Raw genomic sequence first — 13,557 nt, 5'->3', positions numbered from 1 at the left:
GAAAACTGATTTGTCTGTGGAGAAGGTGCTGGCTGAAGTGTCCTTCACTCTCATCAACATCATATGCAGCACCTGTGAATGGTGCTCACGTGCAACCTTAAAGACTTTCAGCTGAAGCAGATAATTAGATGGCGTTCTGCATTTAAGCCATGTGTGATTCAGGCAGAATTGCCAGGAACTCGACCTTGTGATGTTCATTTGTGAGACGCTGAGGACCGCGCCTGGGTTTGACACATCGAGCCTGTGAAGCAGGAAGGGTGAGGGACACATGCTGTCAGCACACATCAGAGGTGATTACTTGTTTGACTACTTGTTGATAGTAACTTGGTATTTTGTTACGCAGTATATTTGAATTGTGATGAGAATTGTGCAGCTTGCTTCTCACTGCTGTGGCGTGCGGACAAGTGATCCTCCACCTGTTGTGAGAAGCTGCTCATTTGCATAAAGCTTAAAATACAGACCTGAATGTGTTGCTGATAGTGTGTGTCTTTTGAAGGATATTAGTTGTAACTGCTGACTTACCTCACCTCTTCTATCCTTCGCAGATAGTCGGTTTGTCGTGTCCACCTGGGGGGTGTTTGGCGGTAATAGTGAGTCCAGAAGCGCCGGGCTTCGATCCTTTTGGGCGCTGGAGAACGTGCCAGCCTTCACTCCACCAGAATGACGCTGTTTTAGTTTCTACACTTTATTATGCACCAGAGGGTGAAAAATAAATTGTTTTTGTTATTGGAACCGCTTTCTGGTTGTTTTGGCGCTGGGTTCCATCAGACGCAGGTTCGCTCCTCAACCCGCGTCGACACATAACACAATCAACTGAATTTACACCAGGTGGACTCCAATTAAGCTGTAAAAACATCTCAAGGATGATCTTGAGCTCAATTTTGAACTTCATTACGAAGGCTGTAAATGCTTGTTTGTATACATGTGATTTCTTAGTTTTTTTTTTTAATAAATTCATACAAATTAAAAAAACAAACAAAAAAACCTAACCTTTTTCATATTTTCATTATGGGGTATTGTGTGTAGAATTTTGAGGAAATGAATTTCATCAATTTTGGAATAAGGTTGTAACATAAAAAATATGGAAAAGTGCAGTGCTACTGTTTATCATTACATGGCCTCTAATAACCAACATCTAAGTTGTTATGAATTCTGTGAGACATGTCCTTTAAACTCATTTACCCTCAGAAGCTCCTGCTCTCTCACGAAAACACTTGAGTGGGTTATCTTTCCTGGGTGCTTAAAAAACATCATGCACACTGTTATTTATTTATTTATTTTTTGACATTTAATAAGGAGCATGATTTGGTGAGCCAGTCTTGGATGTGGGTCATCACTGATGTAAGTGTGTGGGCAGCTTCTAGGGTTTTTTGCTCGTGTAAAAATTACTGTGTCATCAAAACAAATGTGTATGTTAATGTATTTGCATGTGTTCTGTACTGATATGGAAGGAAAACAAAATTGGTCCAAGTGTGGAGCCTTGAGGGACACCTACTGGACACTCCAGGAAAGGAGATTTGACAACTCTGACAAACACATAAGAAACAACAAATATATAAAAATATAATAACAAATTGTTTCCTACTTGGTACATAAGACCTCATCCACTCAGTTCCCTCTCCAGAAATGTTGAAGCAAGTTAATTTAGCTGAAAGAATTTGTTGGTCAACAGTATCAAATACCCTTTTTAAATCCTAAAACACTGCACCAGCACCACCACTCCAGATTGATTTTTTTTCTTTCTAAAAACACATTGATGACTGATTCAGTTGAGTGGTGGGCATGGAGTGTAAACTGCATATGATGCAAGGAGGTGTGGCGTTTGTTGAGATGTTCAATTCAGTGCTTACTCACTTACATATTATATTTTTTAGATGACTGGTAGGATGTTGACTGGCTGACAGTTGCTTATATTTATGTTATTCCCAGATTTAAACATTGGAATGATCTTCCATCTTTCCAAGCTGATGGGACAACAGAGTGTTTGACTGATTAGTTGTCTACTCTCAGAAAAATAATGTTTCTTAAATCGTTCTTCAAAAAGTTTGCTGTTTCAACAGTTCTTTAAGAAGCCCACTGATTCAACAGAAACCCATCAACAACTCAAACTTTACTTATTGCCCCGGTCATACGGCACTAATGAATGACAACAAAGCCCAAACAAAACAAGAAATTTGGACTTTCGTTGACTTTCTAAGGTATTTTTTTATAGAGGCTCACAGTAGGAACCCACGTGCACGGAGGTGGGCTTCAGTGCAGCAGTGGATGAAAACTGGCCATTCCCGAGAACCAAGGAGGACTTTTTCCCTAAGGAGGATTTCATGCATGATCTGTGCATGATGTGCCAGCCAGGACTTCTTCTGTCTGAACATTATATATTTCACCCTATGGCTGGCAATCTTGCACGATCCATGTGCGATAGTGCCAACCAGGACCTCTTTGATTGCATGGAGCTCTGGACATTACATATTTCATCCTGCAGGAAATCATTCTACAAGTGGGTGAGGGCCCTAATCACAGTTTTCTTCCTCCTGTATTTTTCTTCTCCTTGAGCCACACTAGACTTTGTTACTATCATTTATGAATAATTTTATTGTTATTTACAGCACTGTTCCTTACTGAGTTCAGTCAGGAAAATTTCCACAGCGTCTTTTCCCATATTAGCCAGCTGAGCACTTTGTGTGCTAACATATCATCATTTCAACTTCGAATGGTGTTAGACATTGGTGAGAGTGCCGTACAGCATTCACGTGCGAGTCTGTGCTCTACATCTGCGAGAGTGCCACACAGATACAGATATCATCACCATGGGTCCATGTGATATTTAGCTGCCATTTGGTTGTTATTCTGGGAATATGCACCAATGTGTCATTAGTACCAATTCAGTGAGTTTGATTGCAGATTTGCATCTCCAACTACTCTCCAACAGTCACCAACCAGTGAGATAGTACCCTTAGCGCAGACTGGCATCTTTCTGAAGCTGTATCACCTGTGTTTCTGGAGCAGGGATGCAGCTAACAACTAACTAATGTTATGGGGTAGCTATTGGCATTAGTAGCATTGAAGACATTCTGACTGACCTTCATGGCCTTCCAGTTATTAACACCTCTTATGGCATTTGGAGAAGCACAGGTCCACAAGTATTGAATAACCATCTGTTTTCTTGAGGTTTCGTAAGTTAGCCCAATCACAGTAGGCTCAATTGGCTTGATAATGCCATCACTGTGAACGGTGGTGTGCTAAAATGCATAAAGCTTTAACAACAGCTGAATGAAAGAAAGCTGTTTCAACAGCTTCATCTCATAGAGTACAGTTGTAATTTTTAAATGTGTTATTTTAGGATCAACTGAGCCCAACATGCGCAAACACCCGGAACAGCTGTGAAGGAATGCCACTGAGTGACGGCACTGCACTAAATGTCCAGATGGATGGGCAACATTTATAATGCTGTCTATCCTAGCTGAGCAGAGGATGGCAAATGCACTTAATCCCATAGTATGTTGTTTCAAATGGAGATTGTGGTGTGTAATCACTAAGAGATACTGAAAGCAGGTTCTTGGTAAGAAAGTAAAGTTTATTTGTTTACACCTTTAAAGATAAAATTACAAAGTGCTTTACAGCGATAATAAAAGAAATTGAAAAATTTAAACAGCAGTAACATAAAACTAATTAAAAACAAGCCTGTACAAGTGGGTATTGAGCTTCTCTTTAAATGTTTCAACAGAGTCCACAGATTGTAGATGCAGTGCCAGTGCATTCCACAATTTGGGGGTTACAACCTCAAGCACACAGTCTCCTCAGAGGCCTGCTTGTTCTGAAAAGGTGCAGAAGTTCACTCACGTAAACAAGCATTTGACCATGCAGAGTTCTAAAAGTCATCACCAAGATTTTAAACTGTTTGTGGAGTCAGTGTAAGGGTCCTATCTCACTGGGTGGCGACAGCCTGTGAATGGCAGTTGCAGGGGAAATTGCTTGATTTTGTGTGACATTCAGTGAGAGGCGCTCTTCACCTGCAGTGAACATCAGGACTCACGTTTGAGCGTTCTGGACTTATTCAACTTTTTTTTTTTTTTTTTTTTATGGAGCACAATTCTGCAGGACCAGAGCACACAGCACTGTGTTGTTTTTAATCTTTCTTTATCTGGCGCATTATCTCTCTCTTTCTGTCTCTCTCTCTCTCTCTCCCTCTCTCTCGGGGAGTTCTTTAATGTGCTCTTTGTGAGGACGGCACACATCAGTGAGGAAATATGACAGCACACTCATCAAATCCAGCTTCCACAGTGCATAGGTATGCCTTTAAACTGGGAAAACCTTTCTGCTAAATGCCATGCTGTGGAAATATGATGACGTGTGGATGTCGTTAATTTAGCGAGTTCATGGGCGATTATGATGATTATACGCTCTTCCAAGTTGAGGTTTATCTACAGAAGTGTAGCACCTGTGATGGACTTCTGCTGTGCCCCGATGCTGTGATTGCTGAGCTCCTGATACCAGAATTCTGCTGAAATCTACCTTTCGCATGAGTCACGGACCACCAGATGGCACGAGATTCACAACTGCGAAACACTGAAAAAAATCTCAGAACCAAGAACAAAAGGATCATAAAAGCAGAAGATTATATATTTAGCAGGGACATCATTCTGCAAGTCGATGAGAATGCTGGATGCGCTTTATTATTATGATTTTTAATTTATTATTCTTTTATTATTTATTTTATTTTGTTGTTACTGGGTTCAGTTGGGGGAATTTCCAATTTCAATTCAATTTATTTTCAATTTATTCCTTTATATAGTGCCAAATCACAACAGAGTTGCCTCAAGGTGCTTCACACAGGTATGGTCTAACCTTACCAACCCCCAGAGCAACAGTGGTAAGGAAAAACTCCCTCTGAGGAAGAAACCTCAAGCAGACCAGACTCAAAGGCGTGAGCCTCTGCTTGGGCCATGCTACAAAGCTAAATTACAGAAATAATTCACAGAACAATTCACGGACGAATATACAAGAATTGCTGTTGGTGCACAGGACAGGAGGATCGCCTACACAAACACAACTCCCATCTCAGGATGGAGCTGCACCTGTGTACACTGAATGTATGCAGAAAGTTCTGCAGGCACAGTCAGCTGTTAGTGACCATTCATGATGCTGTGAGGTGTGGATGTGTTTGTGGCGGATTGGGTTGAGGATGAACTGTGGACACTGGTGAAGAAGTTATCTTCTCTGAGTTTGAGATGCTCTGGAAGCTCCAACTTCACTTTGGCCTCCTCAATGTCACTGTTGATGGCTGCTCTGAGGGCTTCAAGGGAGCTGAAGCTCTTTTCTTCACGGATGTAACCCACCATGACAACACTAAGAACCTCCCCATAAAAGTCTTCCTTATAGTTGTGAATGACATGGGTCTCCATGGACTTCTTGGTATTTTTGTAGTAAGGGTTCCAACCAATACTCATGACCATTTTGTGGAGTTTTCACAGATTTTCCACAGTCTATTCACATGGATTATGCAGGATAATAAATGCTGAACACTCAGTGCAAAAACATGTCATTGATTCAGCTGCAAATTGCTACTTCAGTGAGATACCAACTGTGAAATTGTCGCTTGTTTGTGTGTTTGGTCATTAATTCATCTCTCCAAATGCTCTCCAACAGTCATGCCCAGAGAGATGCTACCCTAAACACGACAGAATGAGTGTCATGTGAGACCTCTTAGTGGACCTTGTAAGGAGCCTTGCAGCCGCATTCTGGACCATTTGCAATTGATCCATAGAACACTTACTAGAGGCTAGGGAGCAGTGACTGTCTTCGTCTAGCAACTTTGGGTCCAGCATTGCTATTTTGGATACCTCAAAATGTCTGACCATGTCATGTTTTACATATTGTGTTATGTCTGTTTCCTTGATGATTTACTTCTTGATTTAAGGTGATATGTGAATTTATTATACACAGAAATAAGCATTTTCAGAGCATTTTCCACCATGTTGGTTTATTTTGTTGGTGTGAGCAACCAACCGATATTGCTGTGCCTTTGTCTACTCTGATTGGCTGTCGCCGTGTGCTTCCCAACGTGATCTATGATGTCGCTATGGTCACTATCATAGACTGCATGGGTTGCTGTCGAAAGTAGTTCAAGGCCATCTGTTCACTTGAAGTTTTTCCCTTCAGGGGTAATAATTATGTTTTTTTTCCAGACAGTGTAAATTTTGATGAAATTGGCAATGTCATATTATAAACCCCTTATTTAAAAACCAACAAATAAAATTATAGTGGTGCCAACGAAAAATCTTTTTATGACTTAAATTTTATTTACCATTTAAATCTTAAAAACCCAGAGGCTGTTCACCTTTGAGCGGTTCTTTACTGAACCAGTTAGGTCCACAAAGACCCTTAATGATGTTCTTTGGAGCACCATCGATGGTGCCCAAAGGAACCATTTTTAACAGCTCGTTGAAGCACCTTTGGAGATTTTTTACAGAACCATTTGAGAAATGGCTCTGTAATGAATCACTTGCTGAAAGGTTCTTTGTGGCATCACTCTGAGGAACCCTTTTTGGTTCCAGTTCGCACATTTATTTTTCTATTTCGATTCCATTTTCCTATTTTTATGTGCAGATGTGTTTTTGGTCACGTCATTGCAAAATGAAATATTTTTTGTTTGTAGTAACTTGGCTCTGAGTTCACATCATGTTTTCCTCTGAATGTGATGTACAGTAGAGGCGGGCGGTACTGGGAATTTTGGTATTGATCCGATACCAAGTAAATACCCAGTATCACCGATATCGATACCGATACCGATACTTTTTCATATTTAAGCTTCATAGATCCAAAGGATCCAAAAGACCTGGGATAGAATTTTGCCAAACATTGTACGTGACATCAAAATACTTTATTATCACAATCAACATTTTTGTTTAAAAAATATCACTCTACACAACTTAAAACAAAATCTCCTGAGGTAGAGGAGAGCACTGAGTGGGCGGGCCAGGCTGAGCCTACCTGCAAAGCTGTTGGCTGGGCCACATGACGGCGCAACAGTAAAAGACCGGAGGGGGGAGGGTGCACTGCTCCGTGTTGTGTGGCACAGCGCAGTGCTGCTCTTACAGACAGATAGTAGACTTTGATGAATCTGCACGCGCAGTCGTCAGTGCGTGCGGGAGAGAAAAAAAGCTTGATTATTGATCTTTTTACACAAGGATCGTTTAATATCAATACCAGCGTTGGTATCAATATTATCGATATTAGGATCTATCTGCCCACCTCTAATGCACAGCTTTGAAGGATGGTGAGGAATTTACCAGCAGCAGCTAATTAAACCTCACTCCCATCCGGGTCACAGCACTGATGAACCTGCATTGTAGTTGACACTCAAAGTGCTGCACTTGACTTGAACTTGCAACCTTGGGTGTGACAGGTCAGTGCTGGAACAAGGACTCTAAAAGCCAGGACCTGCAGCATCTGTCGCTAAAACTTTGTTTTAGTGTCAGATAGTGAGGTTTAGTTCACTGCACATCAGCCGCTGACCGCCACCACATTGACATACTGTGAAAAAACAATAAAAGGCAAAAAAACCCCTCCAAAATAATGAAAATATTTACAATAAAGAATTATGTGCATTGAAGACTAAATTGACATAAAGATAGCTTTACCTTTACAAGTAACTGATTTTGTATGTGGATTACATTACAGCGTCATATTAATCAATTCTTTGTTCATAGATTTTGATATCATTCATTGTCTTTCTGGAATCATTCATGGGACTGTGAACTTATAACAAAATCACATTTTTTACTATTTTGACGAGGTGTGCTACTTTCTTTAATTAACATATTACTTTTTTAAAAATAAAAGAGACAAAATTCTGACTTTTTAAATCCACTCACAGTGACATGTGGCACTGTGTGACCAATAGATGGCAGTGTTGCATTGCAAGTTGCTATGGAACTCTTTGCATCCACTCCTGCCTTTCTAATCTCCTTTTCATTACAGATGACTGGATAAAAAAAGGAGAGAAAATCACCTCTTTAATGGATGATGCTGACATTAAGACTTGATGGTTGCTGTTAAAGGCGCACTGGCACTTTCTCAGTGATAAACAGTGACACGGAGCTGAGCCACCGTCAACTTAAATCAACTCAACACTGATTTAAATTTTTTTTTTTAATTCAGTGTATTCATAGTATAGAATGAGTGTCAAAAATGTGCTTTCTTTTGTGTTGCAGTTAAAATCAGATTATTTATTTACAGACAACATCACTTTTTTTGCTGGAGAAATAAAGTTTTTTATGTTATAATTAAAATTCTGCAAACAAAGAAAACCTATTATAATCAGCTTGACTTTATTTTTTTTTTTTCTTCGTTTGCATTTGCATCATAGTGTGTGTTCAGAGCGGTGAAATCAGTGAGTAAATGTGTTTTTCGTGCATGTTGTGTTTTTATCCTTCAGGCACACAAACATCAATATTAGCACTTTAGTGCTGAACAGTTGTTCAGAAATTGATCTTAAAACTCTAAAGGACACCTCCACGTCCCTCTAATTAAAACTTAACCGCCCAGCCGAGGCGATAGGCGGAAGGGAAGAGGCTTATTTAGCATTAACATAAAAACAAACAGCCGCATATATATATGCAAATGAAGGAAGGGCAAAAGCAGAATGCTGGGAGCCATCCGCCATAACTCACACTGATGGCCTTTAGTGAGAAACTATCTGCGAAAATGTCCAATAAGGAAGGGGAAATGATGCACCTGTCGCCCATCTGACTAATGAGCCAATCAGATCGCAAGGACACCGAGCACACGCGGGAAGTGCAGCGGCCTGAAGTGCCATATTCCTGACAAAATCGCGCTGATGGTCCTCGCCAATCCAACAAAGCGCAAACCTGAACAGATTTAAGAAGCCCAATGAAGACAGCCTTGGCTTTCCTGCTGTCCACGCCGAACAGCCGCTCACAGCAGCTTTAATCCCACGTGTTGGTGTAAAAAAGAACCGCCGGCGCCGAGTCGTGCTTTAAAAATGACAATGATTTACATTTCAACATAATGCTATCTGTCGGCTGTGATTGTGACAAAGCGCTGCGCGCGTCTCTCCCCAGTGAAAATGGGTGTTCTGTTATGTGCCCAACAAAGACATTGGACCAACTTGCCATCCTCGCCTTTTTTGGTGTAAATGAGCATGGGAAATCTATTTATGTCCTCCTACTGGTGAAGTAAGGAGAGGATTTTGGCTGATTGGTGACAGCGAGATGCCAAGACAGGCCCGTGAAGATACAGGAGGGGACGGAGGAGAAAAGGCGCAGCACCACAGCACTGCAGGCAATCTGGAAAAGTAGCGAGAAGTCCAAGCATAAAGAGAAACAGGGAAGGCATTCTCACTGGATGACAACACCTGAATGAGGAACAAACCAGAAGACGTAAGGTATAGGGAGGGATTAAAAAGGAACCCGGAGGCCTGGATCCTCCTCCCCATCTCCTCCTTCTGCAAGGCCACAAAACGGAACAAGGCAGGACTAAGTCGAGAGTTGCAGAAAGAAGAAGTGTTTTTGGAACGTGACAGCAGATAATCCAGCTCGGCGCTGTGGGGATGAAGAAGTTGGCAGCAGCTTCGCCTACCTGAGCGGCTGGTCGTGTTCGAACCCTCTGCTGATGTTCTTCTAATCTAAATCTGAGCTCAGAGGGGGTTTCGTCACAGAGTAAACTCGACTCAGACCCACTTTCTGCTCCACGCTCAGTTAAAAAGCTATGAGGACGCGAGGAAATGGAAATCAGACGCTCCCGCCTGCCAACAACCGCATCAGCCGTCACCTTTGTGTCACAACTTTGCTCCTCGTCACCATTTCAAACTCTATTTGCCTAATAATTACTGAAATGTACTGTTGTTTTTAAAAAAATCCACCACAGTTTTTTGGTTTCATTTTGCAGTTTAATTGAGTGAAAGGTCATCATAAGGTCACCAGTCAGCCCAGTTTAAGAGCTAATGGAAACATTAAATTGAAAATAATTAAAAGCAATCAAATTAATAAAACTGAGGTTAGAAATATTTTGTGAAAGAATATCAGGAAAAGCAAAACTAAAAAAAACATTTAGGCCATGAACCAGTGTTGTTTAAAATCCTAAAGCTCTTAAAGGCCTCAGATATGATACCAAACTGATTAGAAATCAAAAGTGGATCAAATCAAACGAAAGATTTTATCCATTAATTCATTAAAATCCCAGAGATCGGGCTGGATGGATTCGGTGTGAGAGGCCTGTTTCCTCATCAGATGAACTAAATGTTAAAAAGAAGGGAACGGACGCGTAATTACGCACGTGAACCCTTTCCAAAAAAAAAAAAAAAAAAGTGGACGCGTATTCGCGCCAAAGTGTCCGACAGCCTCTGTGCGCCGCGCGCAGCCGTCAGGTGTCACATTAGAAGAAGTAAATCGGATTTTTGTCCCCGATGGGACGCGGCGAGAAATGACTCGAGCGACTTTGACCGCTCGCACACGCGTCGGTGTGTGTGCGCGTGTGCGTGTTGTGTGTGTGCGCGCGTGTGAAAGCCACCACTAGTCGCCCCCAGTGCTCTTCAGTCTCCACTCTCCCTTCTCACCGCGCACTGAACGTCACGTCCGCACTTGAACTTGAGTTTTCTCCCATTGTACAAGCCAGAGAGCCGCACAGAGCCGTGCACACAGCCGCGCACAGCCCGGGGGACGCGGGACTCCGCTGCTCCCACAAAGAGAAAAGAGGTGGCAGTGTGTCCTCCTCCAGCAGCGGCTCTGACTTGAAGAGTTAAAGTGTAACCCGCCCGCCTGGCACTCGCGGTGCAGCAGAAGAAGTGCCCACCACTTGGCGACACCTTGAGAAGTGCAGAGAAGTGGACGCGTGTTTGACACACTTACGCATTCATTTGTGTCTCAGTCTGCGCCGCTCCTGGAGACTGCCCCGGAGGTGTCCAGAGTGTCCGGAGAGTGGACGCCCACAGACTGACCATCAGGAGGTGACCGCCGCTCGGACAGCTCCTTTCCGCGCCTCCTCCGCTCCGCTCGCAGATGGTGTGAAAGCGCGCAGCCGGACTATCCTCCTCCCGCCACCCGGCACACGAAGACCCGAAGGAGAGGCGCGCAACCACTTTGGCACCGAGCTCCGACCGAGCGCCGGACGCCTTCGCGCCGCGCCGCGCCACGGCCACGGCCGCTCGTTGCAGAGCGCAGGACCCGCCGCCCGCTGGAAGGAGATCCGACCCCGGGATCGGTTTGAGGGCGAGTTTGGGGCCAGTGAGCGGTCACTTTGGGGCCAGTTAGTGGCCAGTTTGCGGCCGGTGTTTGGGAGCCGGAGGAGAGCCGACCCTTCCAGCGCCGCTCTCCGGGCGATGCCAGTGTAAATGCCAGGGCGATGTCCCGACGCAAGCAGGGGAACCCGCAGCACCTGTCCCGGAGAGAGATCACGCGTAAGTAGAGCCATAATGCTGACACGAGCGCAGGACGGATTCTACTTTAAAATCGCTGGCAAGTTCAGCGCATTAAAAAAAAAAATCCTGGTGCGTAAAACTGCGTTTTGGCGCAGATTTTCAGAGTTTACAGAAATGCCACGTGAAGGCCTTTTTTATTTACGCACAAAATTAGATAAAGAACATTAACTCAACCGATTATTTCCGCTGTTTTTTGCGTATTTATACATTTAGTGCAGACAGAAAGCTGAGGTAAAAAAACAAACAAAAAACCAAATCCGTCCTGGATTATAAAGACAAATTCACAGTTTACCTAAACCTCTTTATCTGTTCTTTCTTCTCTTTACATTATAATCAACATTTATATTAAGACAAAAATGTGTTTTATTTTTTTCTCAGCAGCTTCGTGGTTTTCTTCACTTCACTGAGGGACACTGAAGCAGCTCAGCGCAGAAAGTCGCCTGCGCACCGTTTTATTTGAACTCGAACAAATAATTTTTTTTTACACAACAGAAAAAAAAATATGATACTACAATTATTTTACTGGGAACATAAAAATATGAAGAAAATCAAACATGTTCTTCTTTACTCTTCGGCTTTTATTTTATATTCTCAAATATAATATTTTATTAATAGAGGAAATACTGCGTTCAGTCAAATATCAGTTCATGATTTTTAAAAGAATATTAAGGATGGCTTTGGACAGTTAGTAAAATTTAGAGCCTGTTTAGAGCGCACGATCAGTGCGTGCAGAATGGTTGGAATTATTTGAAAAATAAAATAGAAAGATTTAGGAATTTTTTTCCATAAAGTTGAAAAACTTTTCTTTTTTGCAGGATCAAACCTTACACACGGTCAAAAATTTGTGATCATTTCTTATTTAAGACAGTGTTCATGAACTTTGCAGAAGGTTTTTTTTTGTTTGTTTGTTTGTTGTTTTCTGGCTTCAGATCAGTTTAGCAGCTAAAGCAGATTAGGAGTTTGAGGGGAAACCTGCAGATCCCCTCTGGTTTTACTTGAGTTAATTTTTGAGGCAGGATGAGAGATTTATTAATTGATGCTTCTGTTCCACATTAAATTTTCTTTGTTTAATGTTTAAGAAGACTGACTTCAGGTCAGATTTCTGGCAGTGTGTCAGAACTCAGTATTCGTAAACACTCACTACTCAAGATGCACTGTTGGGTTTATGTGCCCACCTTTTTATGCCACACTGGCTTTTCCCTCCCCTACTTTGGGGCCTGACTTTCCAGAGTTGCACTACCGACTCCCCGTACACGCCCTCCTGCAACCCAACTTAAGTTACAACTTGTGCATGTGTGAGTTTGGTAGCTCAAGCCTGCAAGCGTGCACTTCCGTGTAATGTGGGTCATACTGTGCCTGCTGCTGCTCTGAGATCAGCGTTTAGAGACAAGACAGACAACAAGCTGCAGAAAGACGAGAGCGAGAAGATGGAGGTGAGCGAATGAACTCAGCACCTTGCCATGTGCACAGCAGAGCTGCATGCACACTGTGCCGTGCATGTGTCAGAGCAGGTCTGACCCGTCTGTCTGTCTGCGTGTCTGATTTATCACTGCTCAGGCTGCAGCACGGCACTGAACATTCCATAATTTATGTGTCAGAAATGCTCGGCGATTTAGTATGCCTGAGTACACTCGTGTGCGCACAAACCTACGGATGTGAACTCACAAGGACACACATGCAAATGCACGCATGTGAACGACCGTCACCGACCTTTAAATAACTCTTCCAGAGCTGTCAGGTCATAAAATCCTTCAGAGCTGCCTCGCGTTTTAATCTTAGAGGGGGTAAAGTAGATATTTTGCATTTTGGAGTTTGGGGGATGTGATGTGTCTTTTGTGTGTTTAAACATGAACTTGCATGAACTGTGCACTCGAGCCAATAAAGCTTTGTTTGGTCTGTGATAAAGTTGGTTGCATGTGCATTGCGCACTTTCACTTGCTAAAGGCGAAAAAAGCAGGAGCTGGACAGCAAGCAGCGTCCCATCATATGTGCACAGGGTATTCTGCAGAGTTAAATTAACTCTGCAGCAAATACATGTGGTCCCATTCAAACCAGTGTTGAATCAACTCTGATAGTGTGTTCAGTCAAGCACCTATCAAATTAATGCGCACTGTGATGGA

The 13,557-nt window shown here is 42.6% G+C and overlaps 2 protein-coding genes across 5 annotated transcripts in view; one reads left to right on the top strand and one right to left on the bottom strand.

Moving 5' to 3' along the window:
• Positions 1–5,075: 5,075 nt before the first annotated feature.
• On the bottom strand, positions 5,076–6,428 carry LOC117531870 (riboflavin kinase-like). The gene is made up of 2 exons (XM_034195063.1): positions 6,338–6,428; positions 5,076–5,467 (listed from the first exon to the last, which is right to left on the bottom strand). The coding sequence occupies exons 1-2, from the start codon at positions 6,426–6,428 to the stop codon at positions 5,124–5,126; spliced, it is 435 nt and encodes a 144-aa protein (XP_034050954.1). The 3' UTR covers positions 5,076–5,123.
• Positions 6,429–11,286: 4,858 nt separating this feature from the next.
• bcl11ba (BAF chromatin remodeling complex subunit BCL11B a) overlaps positions 11,287–13,557 on the top strand; it is a 99,126-nt gene continuing 96,855 nt past the window's right edge. For 2 of the 4 annotated variants that reach the window (XM_034159913.1, XM_034159910.1), the window contains exon 1: positions 12,864–12,948. In XM_034159913.1, the coding sequence (XP_034015804.1) occupies positions 12,879–12,948 (70 nt within the window). In that variant the 5' untranslated portion in view covers positions 12,864–12,878. Of the gene's footprint in view, positions 11,417–12,863; positions 12,949–13,557 lie in introns of those variants that run through there. The other 2 variants (XM_034159911.1, XM_034159912.1) reach the window with 2 other exon arrangements.

Source organism: Thalassophryne amazonica, chromosome 19, assembly GCF_902500255.1.
Source record: "Thalassophryne amazonica chromosome 19, fThaAma1.1, whole genome shotgun sequence".
Taxonomy (NCBI): Eukaryota; Metazoa; Chordata; class Actinopteri; order Batrachoidiformes; family Batrachoididae; genus Thalassophryne; species Thalassophryne amazonica.
This window is presented reverse-complemented; position numbering and strand designations above follow the sequence as displayed.

Excerpts from the sequence above, each read along its gene's own strand:
- LOC117531870 (XM_034195063.1), bottom strand. The coding sequence starts at position 6,428 with ATGGTTCCTTTGGGCACCATCGATGGTGCTCCAAAGAACATCATTAAG. Across the intron at positions 5,468-6,337 it reads CAGTAAAGAACCGCTCAAAG|GAAAACTCCACAAAATGGTC; the intron begins GTGAACAGCCTC and ends TGGAAAATCTGT.